This window comes from Scleropages formosus, chromosome 8, assembly GCF_900964775.1.
Source record: "Scleropages formosus chromosome 8, fSclFor1.1, whole genome shotgun sequence".
In the NCBI taxonomy this organism is placed as follows: Eukaryota; Metazoa; Chordata; class Actinopteri; order Osteoglossiformes; family Osteoglossidae; genus Scleropages; species Scleropages formosus.
The window spans coordinates 1,909,564-1,929,586 of record NC_041813.1 but is presented as its reverse complement, the minus strand read 5'-3'; the positions used below and the strand labels follow the sequence as shown (position 1 = coordinate 1,929,586).

At 44.7% G+C, this 20,023-nt stretch overlaps 1 protein-coding gene across 2 annotated transcripts; it reads left to right on the top strand.

Moving 5' to 3' along the window:
- Window positions 1-886: 886 nt before the first annotated feature.
- mertka (c-mer proto-oncogene tyrosine kinase a) lies at window positions 887-19,792 on the top strand. 2 transcript variants are annotated; one of them, XM_029254299.1, is made up of 19 exons: window positions 887-1,140; window positions 2,666-2,957; window positions 3,912-4,012; window positions 4,137-4,307; window positions 9,288-9,374; window positions 9,491-9,606; window positions 10,035-10,218; window positions 10,836-10,981; window positions 13,287-13,422; window positions 14,466-14,616; window positions 15,985-16,073; window positions 16,242-16,337; window positions 16,540-16,620; window positions 16,823-16,915; window positions 17,129-17,247; window positions 17,454-17,563; window positions 18,151-18,310; window positions 18,919-19,055; window positions 19,184-19,792. In XM_029254299.1, exons 1-19 carry the CDS (start codon window positions 1,026-1,028, stop codon window positions 19,590-19,592), a joined length of 2,793 nt encoding a protein of 930 aa, XP_029110132.1. In that variant the 5' UTR covers window positions 887-1,025; the 3' UTR covers window positions 19,593-19,792. The 2 variants fall into 2 exon arrangements, with proteins under 2 accessions (XP_029110132.1, XP_029110133.1); XM_029254300.1 differs by lacking the exon at window positions 887-1,140 and adding an exon at window positions 1,257-1,360.
- The last annotated feature ends 231 nt before the right edge of the window (window positions 19,793-20,023 follow it).

Here is a 20,023-nt window from a genome sequence, read left to right as displayed (position 1 = left end):
ACGCGTCATACGCACCCTTTGTTTTATGGGAAAAAAGGTTAATCTGTTCGAGTTCCGAAATTTCATTCGGGTTCTCAGACATTTTTTTCTCCAACAACTCGTTCGAGTTCCGAACTGTTCGAGTTCCGAGGTTCCACTGTACTAGTATTATTGACTATTTTGATACCATTGTGGAATATTCTTTCTTAATACTGAAAAATCTCGTAAACATTAAATACCTTAAAGAGAATCTGTTTTTGAAAAAAGTGTGAAAAAAATGTGTATGAAAACCTGTCCTTAATTTTGTGAGTAGAAATTACGTGAAAATGAACGAAAAAAAACGTGAAAAATCCTGTGGCGCCATCTTGTGGACGAACTGAAAACTGCAGGATCGCAGACGATGAATATCTATCTATCTATCTAGATTTTTCATCACAAAATAGATGGATGCAGCGCTTCTGCACATATTGACCTGAATGCAGGAGCTAAACTCGACCTTTAAAGGGCACGACATCTAGTGGCAGTACAGTGATTTTGTGACCCGCACAACGGCTCAGTTCGACCCCCGGGACTGTGGACGTGTTCCGGCATGTAGTTCGTATGAATAAACAGTGTCCGATAATAGCGTCATTTTAATATTTCAATATTAACAACCATTGTTAAAGCCATCTGAATTATTGCAAAAACAGGAAAGCCAGCTTTTCACTTGGACGCCCGGGGTCGAGGTATCGTTCCACCCGGGCGGATGCTCGGAATCCCGCGTGACGTCACGCGCGGCGCTCACCGAGCGAAACGCTCGGGACTGGATGCGCGTTCACACAGAGGAGCCCCGGAGCAAAGACAACAAAGGGGCGGGGGATCGATCGACCCCCCCCCCCCCCCCCCCCCCCCGCCCCCCAATGGAGATCTGCGCTCGTGCTCCGCTCGGGCCGCATTCCTTCGCTGCGGGGAAACTTTGTAGACATTTCAGCGGCGCGTTGAACCGCGCTTTCACTCTTAAAACGGGATTAAAGGTACCGCTGTAACCCACGAGCTGCGGTGACGACATGATGATGTCCCGATCGGCACCCGGACTCCTTTTTCTCCACTTTCTCCACTTTCTCCACTTTCTCCACCTCCTCCTCCTGCCGAGTCTCTGCTCCTCCGGCTCGCGGACTGTCGGTAAGAGAGACGCGGCGGCGGCGGCGGCGGAAACTTCTACTTAACTTAAGGCTTGTTGATACTTTGTTATTGGGGACAAAAAAACTGCGGGATCGAAGTCGCGATTTGTCGTCAGCTCCACCTAATGTTTCTGTTGAACAATTTATTATTAATTAGTCAAGTTTTTTACTTGTCGACTAGCTGACATTGCACATCGACATCTGACGTACTACAGAGAACGGTACTATTATATTATCGTTATTGACACAGTTGATGTTTAAAAAATTGTTTAGGACACTGTTTGTTATTTTTTTCCTACGGGATTTTGCGCGATAAACACGGAGCTCATGATGAGATCGGGCTCAGATTGCAGCGCCGCCCCCATAATGGCATAAGACCCCAAATACCGCTTTTTTTACACCTCAAGATGATCGCTCCATGAAAGAGCCCGGGTTGGGTTCGGCTTCGGCTTCGGCTTCGGGTTCTTCACACTGCGCACGTGTTTCCCTGCGTTTCGTCCGCGTTTAGACGCGTCTCGCAGCGACTGGCGCTTTTGCTTTTGCTCCGCAGCGCAGCGCATCGGGCTCCCGCTCCTGGTCCCACCTGCTTTTGGAAAGAAAGTCCTGTGGACCTTGCAGAAATTGAGCGGGACACCTTCAGAGGACAGTAACTGGGTCTCCAGGCTTCTCGAGCAGCTCGAGTCCTACTGGATTCTCTGGAGTTTCGCCACTTCTGATGATACTTCAGAATTATGATTATTATTATTATTACGTATTATGGTGCTAATAACGGTCATTATTCATTATCATAATGCCCATTACTGTGAAAGGAACTTCTTCTCGCATAAGGTACAACGTAACATCCAGCAGCGTGACAAAAATGCAGAACATTTCAATCAATGTGAATGAAATAACCCTGGAAGTGTGTTGATGGGAAGTGCTACTGTTACTCTACTGTAATGTGGGACAGCTGGTACCCTAGTGGTTAGAGCTGCTGCCTTTGGACTCAAAGTCCATGGGTTTGATTCCCACCTCCTGCTGTAGTACCCTTGAGCAAAGTACTTACCCTAAATTACTCCAGTAAAATAACCCAGTTCTATAAATGAGTAAATAGTCATTTGGAACTTAAAATTCTACATCACTTTGGAGGAAAGCATCAGCTAAGTGAATAGATGTTTGTAGTCAAAGTGGCTTCCAATGAGTTCTATGTAGTGTTATCAGCCCACACACCTTATTCACTGTGGTGACTTACACTGGTAGATACACTACTTACACTGGGTCACTCATCCATACATCAGTGGAACACACACACACACACACACACACACACACACACACACACACTGGGTGAACTGGAACAGCAGGACTTTGGGAGGAAACCAGAGCACCCAGAGGAAACCCATGCAGACACAGGGAGGACATGCAAACTCCACACAGGCTGAGCAGGGATCAAACCCACGTCCTGTCGCACCACCCAGACACCGTGAGACAGCAGCACTACTGGCTGTGCCGCAGTACTGCCCTATTAAAACCTCTGTATCCCTCAGGCCTTCCTGGACGATGGGTACGGTCTCCTTCGTCCACCGGCTCCCTGAAACCCACAGCGGACAGTTGGCAACTGACCTTCAAGCCCACGGTGGGCAAAGTTCTGTTGTCGGTGGGCATGGAGGCCAAACTGAACTGTTCCATTGACATCCCTATTCTTTCGCTGGAACCCACTATCGTGTGGTGGAAGGATGGACTGGAGCTGCACGGCAGCCTGCAGGCTGTGGTCAACGATCTGCACACGGCCGTCCAAGGAGTGTCTCAAGAAATGGTGACTCTCCTGTCTACGCTCAGGTAAATGCAATGTGCAAATGCTGCAAGTACTGGCCTCCGTTTCGACCTCGCGCATTAAGCCTTGAATCAGCTGTTGACTGTTGCGTAACAAAAGTTTCACATTGCATAACAAAGCTGAAAACACACTCCGCTGTGTAGGCCAGTTAAACTGGTTTTATACTGTAGTTCTGATTTGGGCCAATAAAGGATCTTCCCCTTATTTAAGCTGAATATATCGGGATTTATTTATTTGTTGAGTTATTATGTTGTTTAAAAACACACACACACAGAGTCTGAAACCGCTTGTCCCGAGAGGGGTCACAGCCTAACCCAGCAACACAGGGCACAGGGCTGGAGGGGGAAGGGACACACCCAGGACGGGACACCAGTCCATCGCAAGGCGCCCCAAACGGGACTCGAACCCTAGACCTGCCAGAGAGCGATCACAGGCCAAACCCACTGCGCCTGTTTAAAAACACTAAAATGTGAAACTTACAATGAGCTTTCAGGTTTTGTTATTACATCCGAATTGTCTAATTGTTTTGCATCGGCAGCTGAATCAACAGTTTAAGACACGGCTTAGAAAAACCAAAATCTGCACTCACAGCATGTTGTCGGGATTTGGGGTTTTAAAACTGCTGCTCTATGGAATGAGCTTCTGCTCAGAAACGTCCTCTTGCCCCCATCTACATTTGACAGGAAAACCAGGCTTGTTCCCGACGATCTCTTACTACTCCTTCATCCCTTTATTTGCACATGTACATTAAATACAGCCACTCATTCTCCGTATGTTACCTCTAGTTTGTTGCCTACATGTTGGCCCAAGTCCTCGACTGCTTGTCGCTGTGAATTAGGTGCTGAATGACACAGACAAACTTGTGGATGTAGCGAACTGTAATCTGTCAGCTTTAGGGGAGCTGACGACAAATTAGTCATGTGAGAATGTTCTGGAAGAGCTGTTTTGTTCTCCTCCAGCATTAGAAGCGTTCTGCGGGATCACGCTGGCGAGTACGTCTGCAAGCTCAATGTCAGCGATGCCATGATCAAGTCGCAGCCCATTGTCATTCAGGTTGAAGGTGCGTTCCAGGCAAATCTCTCGTTTCACTGACAAGTGCTTATATTATTATTATTACGCTTTCCTGACACTTGGAGTTCAAAAGCTCTGCTCATAACACACTCTTTGCCAATTTGTGTGTGCAGGTCTTCCCATGTTCACCAGGCACCCGGAGGATGTGAACGTGACGCGCGGTACCCCGTTTTCCTTGAGTTGCGATGCAGTCGGCCCCCCCGAACCAATAACCATTCTGTGGCTGAGGGACTATTCACGGATGACGGTCGACAGTGGTTCTCCCCAAAACATTACTGTACCGGGTGAGCGACCCTCTTCGCTCATCTCGCTATGCTCTGTGTACTCGATAGCTGCGTGCATCTGACATCTGCAGCTGCTCTAGTAGTGAACTTAGTGTAGTTCCATTGCTCTATTAGTGAGGGAGAATATTTTAATTTACATCCTTATGATTATAAACAAAAAAGACATCCGTATTTTTTAGTGTTTAATTTGCTGTTAGCATTAATGTATAAATGTTACGATATTTCTTAATAGTAGACATTTATTAATGCTATTAGTATTAATAAATGTCTAACTCAGGGGTGTTACAGTAGGGACACTGCTGGCAGCCTTACAAGTGAGGGACATCACCTTATAGTTTGGTGTGTGTGTGTGTGTAAGTAAGTTTAAAATGCTTTGAACTGATTAGTCATGTCCGATTGTGCTTGTTGAGCTGTCTTTTATTTAATTATTTCCTGGCGCTCCCTTGGAAGCACAGGGTTTTGCAGAGCGAACGGTGAGAATATCTGTCCCTCCTGCTAACTAAGGAGAGACGTTCTTACCGAACAAGCTACGAGAGGAACTGCTGCGGAGTTTTGAGCCGTTCGCTCTGAAAACCGTGGTTGACCTGAGCCGTTACGAGCGTGTGACAATACTGTGGTCTTGGATGGAATTCAGATGCCAGTATTACTGGAAAAGCAGGTTGTGCTTGTTGTGAAATTCTGCAGAAGTGAACTTATATTCGCTGCATAATGTAGGACGATTTCCAAACTAATGCTTTTTTGGCAAAAGTCTAGTTTTTTCAAGCATTTATTTAGCAGATAGTTTTGTCCAAAGCAACTTTCGATGACCTCTGTGTAGTGTTATCAGCCCACACACCTTCTTTACTGTGGTGACTTACATTGCTAGATCCACTACTTACACTGGGTCACTCACCCATACTTCAGTGGAACACACACTCTCTCTCTGTCTCTCACACACTATGGGTGAACCTGAACAGCACATCTTTGGACTGTGGGAAGAAACCAGAGCACCCAGAGGAAAGCAACACAGACACAGGGAGAACATGCAAACGCCACACAGGCTGAGCGGGAATTGAACCTACATCCCCTCACATCACCCAGGCACCATGAGACAGCAGCACTACCCGCTGTACCAGCGCACTGCCCTTTTGTAGGCTATGGTAAAAGCAAAGCGAACAGAGACTCACTCGTACGTAAGTGAGATTGTTATTTTGGGTGACGGTGTCTCTCTACGTGAGGCACCTTGTACAGTACCATAATTTACACTGTAAGATCCCCAGTATCATCGGTGCCGTTGCAGGACATTGCAGTCGCCCCTGTTTGTAGACTCTCGCAGTTGGGTTTGCGCTCAAGGCAGCGCAGCTACTGCATGAAGAAGGGTTACATGTTGAGGCTTTGCTTTGGTTCAGCACGTGCCGTGGTTTCGGTGGGACTGTAAGGGGAGCCGGTGGGACGGGACAAAAGCCCTATTTAGAGGCCTCCCACTTAGCTGTGTCCTCTACAAGTACAAGGGATGCTGCAGTAGGGGGTTTGGCACATTGGCCATGGTCTCAACTTTGTTTCTCAATGTATGAATTCTGCTGCCTACGTTATACTATCCGAGATCACTGCCGCTACAGTCACCCAGTAGGTAGTACTGAGACGTTGGCATCTGTGGACTCTTGTAACCCGTACGCCTCTGCGCAGGTCTGTTCCTTCTCAAGTCACACAATATTCGCAAGCCTCGAGTCCACTGACGCGTTCGGGCCGGAGAGGGAAGGCTGAATTTGCTGAACTGGGGAAACGTGTCAGTGGTTAATTGCTCACGTCACCAATGTTCTCACAAGCTCTGACTGAAACCGACGGCACTGTGTTCCTGTCCTGACTGTGACACTGCAGTCCAGCGGGACTAAGGTTGGAAACCTCTCTTCCGGGGCCTCAATCACCAGTCGTGGACTGTCCCCACTTGAGCAAAGCGAGACAGATGAATGGAACGGACTTTGGATGGCGTTCGGACAGTAAGGATCCTAATGGACAAAATGTACCTGAATTAAACGTGGTAAAATGCTTAGGGTAACAAATCGCCACTGTATAGGAGTGGAACGAGGGAATGTGTACAATTCTTTAATTTTTTCCCTTAAAAGTCACAAAAAAAAGCTCATTTCCAAATAAAGCAGTAAGGTGCTGGTTGGTTGGTGTGCCTATACAGTATATATAATGTACGTGCGTACACGTACGTACGCACAGGATATTAAAAATGGTTTTGTGAGCATTGCCAGAAATACTGGTCTATGCTGCATGAACCGCAGTCATATATTTATTCTGTGAAGAAATGTATTCCATTGCACACTTGTGGAAACGTGGAATTTATTCTGAATCCATGAATATTAGCAGACAGGGAGACTGATGGGACCCTGAGCACCAATAATTTAGTGTGAATGTGCCAAACTCCTTTTTTTGCAGAGGCTTACAGTTTAAAGGCAAGAGCTGGTGGATGTGCTGGCTGGAGGAGCTGTGCTGCGGTACAGTAGTACGGTACTGTCAAACCCAGTAATTAAAGGTCCCCAGAACCAAAAGTGCATTTTTCCACACAGGGGACCTGAACATTTGCTCCTTCCATCTCTTCCCTGCCTTGTTTACTGCAATCCCTGAGCCAACCACATTTCTTTGGTTTCTTTTATTAGCTCTTAACTTACTTTAAAATCTTTAAACGTTTAAATGTTTGGATTTTCCCGAGTTATGTCCCATCACCAGAAAATTTGTGCGCAACGTGAAAATATATGGAGAAAACAGCAAGTTTTGAGGTTTTTTCCCCCCCATTTTTTTTTCTTTATTCACTGGTGGGTTGACAGCAGCTGACATTAGTTGACTGCATGAGCTCTTGTTTACTGCGTGCTGTGCCTGCTGTGCTCTTAAACATACCCATCTGTTTTTTTTGGGGGGGGTTTGGGACGTTTGCTCTCTGTGTGAAAGAGCTTCCTTGGGTAATAATCTAGTTGCAACAGTGCGCCGCCTTGCAGCTCTCTGTCTGTAAGCAAACGAAATCAGTTTGTGTTCCTCTTTAGCTGCTTTCCATACGATTCCAAACGTAACGAACGCAGTATTTTCTATGAGATGTTCGTCGCTTTGGAGAAAAGCATCTGATAAATGAATAAATGTAATGTGATGTTTCTGATCGACTTTACAGCGGCAGTTATTGCCCTTGTCTTCTCGTTTATCCTTTAATAAACGTGTGGAGTATTAGCGATACAATGTTATTTTGGAAAAATATAATGCGTTCTGTTTTGGAAGATAAATGGGGAAAATGCAGCGTTAAGATGTGACGGTGGATTTTTAAAAATTTTTAAATTGCTGTCAAAGTACTTTGCTTATATAAATTCCACTTCTTCCCTCTGCAGCCTCAATGAGGCTGTTGATTCAGATGGAAGATAACACTGTTTTACTCTGATATTTACTGGTCCGTTGGCCCTCAACAGGGGAGTGACTTTACTGATGAGCCATAGTTTTACCGAGATGATGCGAAACCCCGTGACTTTGTTCTCCAAGCACAGACTGGGAACAAGACGACGCAGGAATAAAAGAGAAAGTGACGCTACTGAGTGACGCTTCTCCTGCCAGGAAGGAAAAGTGTGCCGTTTTGCTCGGCCGAATCGCACACGAGGGCCACGCTCGCAACGTGTTACTCCTTCGTTCAACCAGGCTTGTGGTAACACACTGGTCCACAACTCTTTCCCGGTAACTCTGTATTTTCACAGAGGTTTGCATCATTGTTGAAATGGAAAAACTCTTTTTTTTTTAGAGAAGGAAATGTCCTGTGTCAGCAGTGCAGCCCACTTCCCCCCACGTGGTCGATTACAGTACGTTACCTTATTATTTAACTTTTCTCTGGTTAATCTTCGTGAGCCTGGGAGTGTTTGCAGGTTCCGTGTCTTTGGCTGCGCTCCTCATCACGACGGCGCTCGGCTCCCTCGTCCCTCGCTTCGCATTCGGGAAATGTGACCTTTTGTTCAGCCTGGTTGACCAGAGGCCGCCCCCACCTCTCGTGGAAAATGTGAGCGCAGTATAGTCATATTTTCATGTTGGTTGGCTGAGCAGGAATGCTAAGCAGCTTGAAGCTCTGGTAAAACATTTTCCCAACCTTCTTTTACTGCGTTTTAGTTTTGATGCTCTTACCTTTTGACTTTTGCAGCTCTTATTATAAGATAGAAATGCAACACTGGGTTCCTACCCAAATGTCATGCTGGAGGAGAGCAGTCAAGGGTCTGCTGGCTTGAGGGAAGGGGCAGGGTTTGGGTTCCGAGCCCAGTGTAATAAGGCCTGAGACACACCTCTTGATCTGGTTTTCTCTTTGAGTAAAAGCAAGTAGTGAAGCTGTAGTTCTCTTTGGGGTCACATGGTGACACAGCGAGTAGCGCTGCTGTCTCACAGCACCTGGGTGGTGCGAGAGGGGCGTGGGTTCGATCCCCACTCAGTCTGTGTGGAGTTTGCATGTTCTCCCCATGTCCGCGTGGGTTTCCTCCGGGTGCTCTGGTTTCCTCCCACACTCCAGAGACATGCTGTTCAGGTTCCCCCATAGTGTGTGAGTGGCAGAGAGAGAGAGAGAGAGTGTGTGTGTTCCACTGATGTATGGATGAGTGACCCAGTGTTAAGTTGTGTATCTAGCAGTGTAAGTCACCGTGGTGAATAAGGTGCTTGGGCTCATAACACTACGTAGAGCTCACTGGAAGTCGCTTTGAGGAAAAGTGTCTGCTAAATGAACATTTTTTTCTGCAACGTCAGAAGGGGAAAATTATTTAAATAGGTTTTCTTTCTGTAAGTACAGGACCTGACAGGTTATCCGAGCAAAGACTTGTCTTGCACTTCCTTGTCGTACCAAATACAAAGCAGTACTTGATACGAAGAGAGCCTTTATTTCATGGCTTTTCTTTTTTTTTTTAAAAAAAAAAAAAAAAAAACTATGTATAAGACAGGTTTTCTGGCCTTGGTCTCAATGCGAATTCCGGTCCTTGTCGGTTTCTCCAGGCGTGGACAAGCACACCCAGTTTAGCTGCGAGGCTCGTAACGAGAAAGGAGTGACCATCTCCAGAACAGCGCAGGTCAACGTCAAAGGTAATGTGGAAATCAGTAGTCAGGGAAAGTACAGTAGTTTCCTCCTGCCTGGTATCGAAGCAATAAAGCTGAGTATTGAAGCTCTTGGGCCTTTTCTTTTCCGCTGTATTTTTCAGAGCCTCCAGCCCAAGTCTCCGGTGTGACAGTGGTCTCTCAAGGATCCAACAGCGTGGTCCTGAGATGGACCCCTGGACACGATGGCTTCTCCCCACTTTCCACTTGCAGCGTTGTGGTAGGCGCTCGCCTACGTTTAAATCCCGTCCTTACTTAGCAAATAGTTTTGTCCCCGCTAACGTCATACGCAGTTACCTTGTAATGAACGCGTGTGATTTGCTTTAAGTTTTTAATAGTTGCACTAGTGCCCTAGCAGCAAATTTCTCTGCTAAAGTCATTTATGACAAATCGCTTGGCAGTTCTGTGGGAAATCAGAGCTGAACACACTGACCATGCGGGCAGGGGTGACGCACGGTACCGCAGCGCAGCCGTGTCGACGTCCCCAAATGCAGTCAAATTGTTCTGTTCGTAAATAGGAATTGTTTTCACGTGCTACCTCTGTTTATTGCAGAAGTCATCGGTACTTTGACACTTTAGAAAGTATTGCACTGTCATGTCTTTAAAAGGACTAAAAGTTGTGCTTTTTTATTATAACTGCTGTTCCAGGTGAAAGATGTGACACCAGGGAGGGATGGGACCACACATGTCATTAAGGTCTCAGTCCCGCCCTTCCAGCACGACATCCCACACCTGCAGTCCCTCACTTGGTACAGCATGAGTGTGTCATGCAGCAATGAGGTCGGCTCGTCCCCCAACAGCTCCTGGGTGTCGTGTCACACCGCAGAGGGAGGTAGGCCAACGCGAACTAGCCAAACGTCGAGCGTTTAACAGCGTCCGCTGAGCACGGTGTATCGTCCTTCGCTCCCAGATGCTCGAGCCAAATGAAAAGAGCTGTTCCATAAACTAGCAAAGAAATTCTTTAAATGAGTGGACTCGTCATATCACTTCCCTGCATTTCCTCGACCTCCAAACAGGAAGCTGGAACACATTCATAGGAAAAAATATGCTTTCGGCATGGGTGGAGCTACTCTGGATTTCCTGTCTATTCCTGGAGGTACCGGGAGGCTGTGTTGGGTTGCTGATAGCAGGCGTGCCGTTGGGTGGAGGGCTACTTTCAGAAGCTAAATGTCACTTTGTCCTAGGGACACGACTGGTCATCACCTTTCACATTGTTCTCCCTCCATGACCAAACGCTACAAAAATGAAAAAGGGGATCGGTGTCTCCTGTTGTTCACTCACCTGCACGTTGTCGTTCTTGCTAAACTCTACACCGCAACGTTCAACGCCAGGTCCATAATGAGCTCATATAAGTTCTCTAGCCGTTGGGTGAAATTCCCCACAAAGAATTCCACGGCTAAGAAGTCTGAGCTTTGCCGAAGCTGTAATTGAGCGCTCGTTCCTTTTTAGTGCCATCGGTGGCCCCCCACAACCTGACTGTTGAACCAAATGGCTCTGTGTTGGTGGTCCGGTGGGAAAGCCCCCCTGCAGACCAAATGAACGGGATCTTTCAGGACTACGAAGTCCTCGTCAGGCAAGGAGAACGTGTCAAGAAGGTAAGTGCGTGTGGATAAGCACGAGTGATGCAAGTGTCTCAGCGTGTGGTCTTTTTGAGGAATATCTGACCGAACCCATGATGTTCACTCTACAGCCCTTGTGTTTCCAACTCTGCTCATTTCACTGAAATGAAGTTGAGGAGAACTTCTTGGTTTCTTTTTTCATATTGACAGCCTTCCTCCTTTGTTCTGCAGTAAACTGTTTTTGATTTTGCAAACCGGGGTCAAAGGGTTACCGTACCGAGGACGAAGGAATTGTGGAGGGCGTCCTGTTGCGTGGTCAGTTCCCGATAAGGTGCTTTCGATGTGATTGCTTTTCGTGAGCTTTCACTGTTTTCTTTTTTTTGTTGTGGTTGTTGTTGCTGAGTATCTGGTTTTAAGTTGACTGAAACCGACAGCATTGTGTTCCTGATTCTGATAATCGTTGAGTAGCGCAACTTGTTAACTTAATCAGCCCATCAGTTTTCCCAACCTTGGGACTTCGAAACCCAGTGGTTATACTTATTGCATAATAGCATTCTCATTCAATAAATAAAATAATTGCCTGTTTTTGGAGAAAATACTGTTTCCACTTCTGTTTTTGACATTATTGGTTTTGGATGCTCATGCTCACTCATCCAGATTGTTTATCTGCAGTGGTGCCGCGCAAACAGGTTGTTTAGAATAACACTGGATGTAGTGCAGGAATCTGCTTTGTAAAATATGCCAAAATCTCTTATCAGCAAACTGAACTCTCTTCACTGCATTTGTACTATTTGAATACGTTATAAATAAATGAGCACGTGGCGCCAGAGGATTATAGTTCACATAGAAACTTTCTGGAAGTATCCTACATTGTTTGCATGAACCATATTGTCACCTTGATGATACTTCACTACTTGATTTTACATTGATCCAGAAAACTGATGTGTAATTAACAATACGCTCTTTTGACTAATATTCGTGAGCCGAGCTTCTGGTTTTTAAGGTTTGAGATTGGCCTTCGTGGTCGAATGGACATTAGTCTCCACCTGAGCTGTCATGTTTCCTGTATGTTTGCCTGTCCCAACGACACCGGGACGTGATGCTGTGAAAAAGGATTTAATTTTCCCTCTTTTTATACTTCTTGATTGACTCATCAGTGAACCAGCAGGGAAAATGAATACAATGGATGTTATGACCAAATGTTTTGTTCGCTGGGAGTCATGAGAGTGAATCACACTCTAACAACAGCTGTGGCAGGAAGTATGTGTGTTTGGGCAACTCTGAGTAGATCACTTCTTTCAGTGCTCTGCAGTTTTGAATAAGGCTGTGTGTGTATATTCATGTCTTACATTTATTCAAACCCATTGTGTAAAGGCACTGTGGCTTTTGAATAATTCTTTAATTATTCCCAGTTAATTCTTTAAGAATGCTTTTATAATTCTTTACTTCAGCAATTCTTTAACCAGGGAAATCAGATTTTTCCACTTGTGTTGTACATAAATTCCCTGTAACCAAGTTAGTTTCAAAATGCTGTACCTTAAAAGTGATGCTGCATGCTCCTGTTATTAGTACTTTTTGTGTTTTAGTGTGGAAGCATATTCACATTTTTTGGAGTGTGAGAAAACTGTGAGATCTACTTTAACTTTTTACACTTTGAGTGTAAAGTTGGGTCTCTGCTGTTGCTTTGCATAATGCACCACGTTAGAGGGACTGTGTGCTACAAGGTGAAGAAGTGTAACGGGCCATGCGCTCTTGGTCTCTTCGGTTCCTGCTCGTCTCCTCATCAGCATTTCTTGCACGAGGAAACAACATGTTTATGGCAGTTGTGCAATAGTGCCCCTTCCTTGGTCACATGTGTTCCATCACCCCCACAAAAAAAAACTCCAGGCAGCTGAGCGCATGGTGCTCTTCCTTTTTTACGCTCTTCCACGCACTTACTTGCGATGTACTTTATGTGGTCTGTACACTCTGTGGTGTAACCCATGCAGTGTTCTCTAGCTCTTTATTGCCTTAATTTTGCAATTTACTGGAACTGCTTGAACTCTTTATGCCCAAATTGTAACCCATATGTTGAACAAGCAGTTTTTTTTTTTCCCAAAAAAGAGTAATACTAATGGGAAATACTTTCACATCAGTATTGAAGGTTTAGCATAAATTTTGGGTGTTGAAGTCGGTGCTTTCGAGCAGGTGACTGTGATGATCAAAAAAAATTACAAACATAGAATACTTTTTTTTTTTTTTTTACAGATTTGCAAAACAAATCCAAATTATTCAGGACTAAAGTTAAAAGACCAGTTTGATTTATAAGCCAAGAACGTGTTTGTATGGTTGTTTATTCCAGGTTCACAGCAACACTACTGTGGTCCACATACCTGTCCGTGTGTGGAACACAACGTACCGCATTCAGGTGGCAGCACGAACCAACGCTGGAAGAGGTGTCCTCAGCGCCGCTGTGGACCATTTTGTGCCGGAGGCAGGTGTGTATGCGATAGACTGGAATGCTTTCTTCTGGAGTCAAAACAGGCCCTTCATTTAAACTGGTACGTTCTCCTCCGTGGAGACGAGTCCTGGGGTCTTCTCACATTTTCTTGAAACTTATTAAAAGATTCATAACAAAATCGATCCATACATCTTCAAGAAATGCATGTCCGATTGAGCTTGAAGTGATCCGGAGACAATGGGAGTACTCTGGGAATATATCACTGACACATGGACAAGATGCATGGGAACTGCAGGCCAAACACACACACACTGACGCGCAGCCGGGCGGTTTTCCATTTTCCTTTATAAAGAAACAGCTGGTAGCGTAGTGGTTAGAGCTGTTGCCTTTGGACCCAGAGGCTGCAGGGTTGAATCTCACCTCCCTCCGGCTGTAGTACCCTTGAACAAGCCACTAACCCTAAAATTGCCCTAGTAAAAATTACCCAGCTGTATAAATAGGTAATAATTAAGTACCTTAACACTGTAAGCTGCTTGGAGAATAGTGTGAGATAAATGTAAAGATCACACTAGTTGTCCCAATTCTACCAGGACTGGGTAGCAATGCTCCCTGAATAAGAGCCTGGTGGTACAACTGAAAGTTCTGCTGTTTATAAAAAGTCTCACCTGCTTTGGTTAAAAAGAGGCATCTTGAAAGGCATTTGGATGTCATGCAGATTATTTATTTTCTTTTCTTAAATGTTCCCTGGTCCAGGCTAAACTGAAATGCTTCATCTAAAGTGGCTCTTTCAAAGGTGTTCGAGATGTTTGCTGTTTGCAGGAAGCACTTAATGACGAAATGTTTTACCGGAGTACATTTTTTCAATGTTACGTGGTATTCTGAAACCGTGGTGCTCACAAGAGGAGGTGCGTCAACAAAAAGCTCATGGATTCTCCCTCTGGGCGCTGACCAAACGGATAAATAAAAGGATGTGAAAAAGCCATGTTATTCACTGAGGTTCTAAACAAAAGTGGTCACAGGGGCTCAGCAGGAGCCCATAATAACTTTGCGATCCGCTCGCCGCCTTCTTTTTGGTTCTAGATCTGGCCCCGTCTCCATCGTCCAGCCCTGAGACCTGGGACTCGGACTCCGTGTACATCGTGCTGGGTGTGGTGTGCGGATTCTGCCTCCTGCTGCTCGTCGTGTGGGCTGCAATGTGTGTGCACAGCAGAATGTCAAAGACTCGTTTCCAGTGAGTGGTGTACAGCGTCTCTCCATGAGCCCGTCTTCTTCTATTTGTACCGATCGCTCTTGACACATCCGCACTTTTTCTTCCTGAAAGGGCTTTGTTGTTCATTTCCGGTTATCGTTTGTAATCGGTATTCATATTGCAGCCTCTCCATTACACATCACATCGCTTCCAGGCCTGTTAATATTTAAGACCTGCTGAAAGACCGCTTTCTGCTGTAACGAGCTGCTGCCGACGTATCGCGGTGTTATAAACCTGTAAACGGAGCCAAAGTTGTGTACACACCCCTCCTTTACTTAACGGGCTTAATTTGTTTCTGTGAGTGGATCGAATTAATGCTTTGTTTTCCATGTAAAAAAATTGATTCTCGGACAAAAACAGGCGTCATCTGAAATTTAATTAGAAAACCAAAATAAAAGGTATTTTTATGCGCGACAATGAATACTATATTCATAGCAAAATGTATCATTTCTTTAAGGTTCTGCTTTTACTCATTTATTATCAAAAACTGCTTGTCCAGTGCAGGATCACTGTAGTTTGGAGTCTGCTGTGTGCGTAGGGTGTGAGACATGGCGCGCTATACGCTGAACTGTACACTAAACTGTACACTGCGCTATACGCTGAACAGAGACAGCTTGGGAATTTGTGTTTGTTTTGTTTATCTTGAGACAATGTGAAATACAGCACACTTTAAATACCTAATGCTGATTGGAGGAACTCGGCAGGCTTTGTGAGTGAGAAGCAGTAAGCCATGCGTCATGCATGAGGAGGCCAGATCCTTCCCAGAAATTGGTAAACAGCAGAGTAAACTTGAGGGTCCCTGGGGAACCCAACTCGTACAACTTCCACCTCGAGTTCCAAAATACGGCATCTATGTTCCGGACTTTGAAACTATTGGCAACTTCCTCAATAGGCTCACTGCTGCCTGCTTGGAGGGAGTGAAGTTACTCCGGATGTCCGCTCACGTTGTCAATAAAGCAGCTTGTCCTGTAGTTACCATCCCGCACGCCTGCAGCTGAGCGAGTGGCACAAGGGTTGTTGCAGCTGGAGAGAAAAACAAAGAGTCACCCCCCCCCCTTCCCTTCTGCAAAGCGCTGCCCTTTTCTTCTTCGTTTTCTGGGGACACTCAATGTGCTCACGGGCTCAGTGTTCCACATTGGAATGTAGATAAGCCCTTGTTTGGCTTAGTGCTGTAAAATGCTTTTTCCTCATAAAATGAAGTGCTTTGCTTCCTCTATGCCTCCGGCTGTTTTTAATTTGATGTGCCATTCCGAAATGCTTTTGTTTGGGGCTGACCGTGATGACATTTATTTATTTTTAATTCCACTGTCCCTCCTGTGTTTTGCCACACCTCACTGGCACCCTTTGCAGACAGATGTTTGGAAGTGGAGAGGACTTCAGCCCAGTGATTCAGTACAGAGCCCAAAGGTCATACAATCGATCGGCCATTCAGGTGACATGTATGTATGCAAATTATTTTGCTAAATTAAGTTTTATACAATCTATCTACGCATCATGTGGCATTCACGTGGTGCTTTCGTCAGCAAAGGTGTAGCTGACTGATATAGTTTTTTTCCTCGGTCCAAACATTTTTAACATAATATTGCCAAAACCATTTTGGGTGACAGTTGCCAATCTTGGAATAAGTGAAGAACTTCAAGCCAAACTTCAGGATGTGATGATTGGGAGGTCGCTGCTTTCCATCGGAAAGGTCCTAGGAGAGGGTGAGAATATGGCTTTGTCTGCTTTGTCATGTTGACTAATGAAACCAAGATTTACTCAACTACTATGATCTACAGAGATGGTTGAAGGCAAAATGAAAGAATCCATATTTTTCCTTATTGCCAAGTTCAGTGGCATTTCTGACCAATTCTGGTTCTTCACCGGTTGGTTCCGGTTATATCTTGCCTCTCTTGTGGTCTACAGGGGAGTTTGGCTCAGTTGTGGAGGGTCACCTGAAACTCCAGGATGGAATGTCTGAGAAGGTCGCTGTTAAGACCATGAAAAGTGAGCAATGTTTCCTGTTTACAACACATCCGAGATAATATAACATATAATTATGGTGCACAATGGTGAAGTTTTGAAAGCTGAGTAAGCAGACTTGGATTACACATTCAGACCTGAATTCTTGCCACAGTAGGCACTGGTAGCTGCCCTTTAAATATTTTGCGGAGGAGATACCTCTGATACCTCTGACTTTCTGTCCCAGTGGATACCTTTTCTCAGAAGGAGATTGAAGAGTTTCTGAATGAGGCTGCTTGCATGAAGGACTTCCACCATCCCAATGTCATTCGCCTTCTTGGTAGGTTCTTGATGTTACCGACATCAGGACCAATATTATTTTCTTTTCCTACCCTTGTGCTTTAAGCACAAAAATGAACTTAGTTTAAAAAAAGTGACAGATTTTTTTAAGGTTAATAACTACGTGTCATTGAAAGGATCCAAGCTGGAATCTTGTGGCTGCCTGATGGTGTGTGGTTGCCATTGATGAGGTGGTGACTCTATCCCTTTTCAGGTGTATGTTTAGATGTGAGCTCTGGTCACATCCCCAAGCCAATGGTCATTCTTCCCTTCATGAAATACGGAGATCTTCACAGCTTCTTGCTGCGCTCTCGACTCGGAGACAGTCAGCTGGTAACCTGCTAATTGCAGTCAGTCCATGTTGTCACAGACCCCTGAGCAGATCACCGTCCATTTTGCTAACTGGCTTTTTGTTGAATGAATAGTAGTAATATTGCTGGTTAGCTGATATAAGCCACTTGGGTTATTTCGGTCTATAACCTTGTAGAAAGCACATTTGGCAAGTAGAGTTTGATAAATGACATGATCATGTTTTTCAGTACCTGCCCACACAGACGCTTCTGAAATTCATGATTGACATTGCATTGGGGATGGAATACCTCAGCAGCAAGAACTTCCTGCACCGGGACCTGGCTGCACGCAACTGCATGTGGGTCACACTCTTAGGAAGCTTGGGATGCTCTCACCTCATTGATACGTAGCTCTTTCACGAAGTTAAAAATAAACTTTAACCTGGCAGCCAGCCGGTTAATTAATTTGGGTGCTTTTACTTTGGCGCTTTCATACATTGCACTTTTACAGTATATCCACTGCAGTTGTCATGAATTGTTTCTACTGCTTGCAGTTCTGTAGAATTTTCAAGTTTGACTTACAAGACCCATAACATACACGACATAGATAATACATTATACAGATAATATAATATATTTTGTTTTTTGCTTACACCACTAGTAGTATAACTGACATGCACACATACATATATAATTATATATATATATATATATATATATATATATATATATATATATATATAGAAATATGGCTACTTCAAAAAATATACACACCTATAGAACTTCACTACAAATATATAACGGTAATTAATTCCTTGTCTTATTGTCCTTTTGTGTTTTGATACAAAATTGGATGGTCAAATTGAGCTTTATTGGAAGGTCACTGAAAATGTTCAAAATTATGATGGTTCAAGTTGCCTAAATACCATTTTGGGGCCTTTCACAGGTTGCGTGATGATATGACAGTGTGTGTAGCAGACTTCGGCCTGTCAAAGAAGATCTACAGTGGAGATTACTACAGGCAGGGGAGAATTGCCAAGATGCCGGTGAAATGGATAGCTGTGGAGAGTCTGGCAGACCGAGTGTTCACAGTCAAGAGTGATGTGGTAATTGTTTACTCACCCTTTCTCCAAACAACTACCGCAACACTGTAAAAAAAAGTAGTGTTAAACTGTATCTTAATTTAGATGGACATGTTTGATTCCTAAACACCTGTATCTGTGTACCTGTATCTTTACCTAATGGTGTTTACCAGAAATTCATACCTACATGACTGTAAATGGAATGATGTTAACAGTTCAGGGGGTGGTGAGAATGAAAAATTGTCAATGGAATGACCAAAATACCAATAACCTTTCCAGCTTAAAACTATAGTAAGATGCTTGATGTTGAAATTTACTAAATCTGTTTTGCTAAAATTGTAATGGAAAAATTGATGGACACATTAGTTAAGATGTTAATACTTTCATATCTTCTTGAGGTGCCATACATTTTGTTCTGAAAATCAACATGAACGGCACATGTACTGAGTTATTAAAATGGTTTAGTGCTAGGAGAAGTGTTAGCAGGTCGAAAGGTGGATATGTGCACACTTTTTATCTGAAGTTTGCCAGTTTCTCAGAAGGCACCACATTTATACCGAATTGTAAAAATGGATTCAGTGTTTTGTGTGGCAATAATGGTGATGACAGCTTTGTCTTCTCCCGGCTCTCAGTGGGCCTTTGGGGTGACTATGTGGGAAATAGCGTCACGGGGCATGACGCCATACCCAGGTGTTCAGAACCATGAGATCTACGATTACCTCCTGGAGGGCCACCGACTGAAGCAGCCAGCAGACTGTCTGGACGAACTGTGAGTGTTTGCTCCGTCGCTGTTGCGTCGTATTGCTCTGAAACAAAAACGCTTATGTCACAATATCGTGTAAAGATGGAGATGTATCATTTTGAACACCTGGTCACCCTCTGCCCATCTCTGTCCAGATATGATACTATGCTCAGTTGCTGGAGAGCAGACCCTCAAGACCGACCTCTTTTCACGGAGTTGCGAATTCGCCTGGAGAAGCTAGCAGAGAAGCTTCCGGAAGCCACCAGTAGGGAAGACATTATCTACATCAACACCAGTCTTCCCGAAGAGGATCCAGACAACGTGTCCCAGCCGCTGTTTAGCTCATCCCCCTCCTGCTGCCGCTCTGCCGCCGACACTACGCTGGTGACAGCGGATGTCCACGAGAGCATGGAGGCCGAAGATGACCGCTACGTCATTGTGATCTCGTCTGAGGAAACTGCGGCGGCGGCGGCCGATGACGGCATGGATGCGCCCCTTCTGCCCAGCAACGGTGTTCAGTTGCCAAACGGCATCCCGGATGGCGAAGCTGGACAGGCGCCGTAATGCTTCGCCAATTGTGTGACAAAACTGACAAGAAGCCACAGTGCGACAGACGGCACTGTCTGGACATAATTGCGCCGCTCTAGTACATTAACTGTAGACTAAGCGTGGTGAAGAAAACTGAATGAACATTACCTCTTAAATCCCTTCCTGTTTGCTAATGATAGCAAAGGTCGCATTAATAATTATTATACATTATAATGTATTATAATGTATTAAATGTATTCATTATAATGTATACTCTCTTGTGAGAGAATCTTATGCAGTTTACTGTATATGCTTATTTTCACAGTTCAACGGGTTTCCTGTATTTATACATGCAAATATGGAATATGTTATCCTGAAGTAATGTTTTTGTCGGATATAAATTTCATAGTTTTAATAACAGTGTACTAACAGAACAGTATTTTTGGAAGAAAGTGCAATGGAAGTCA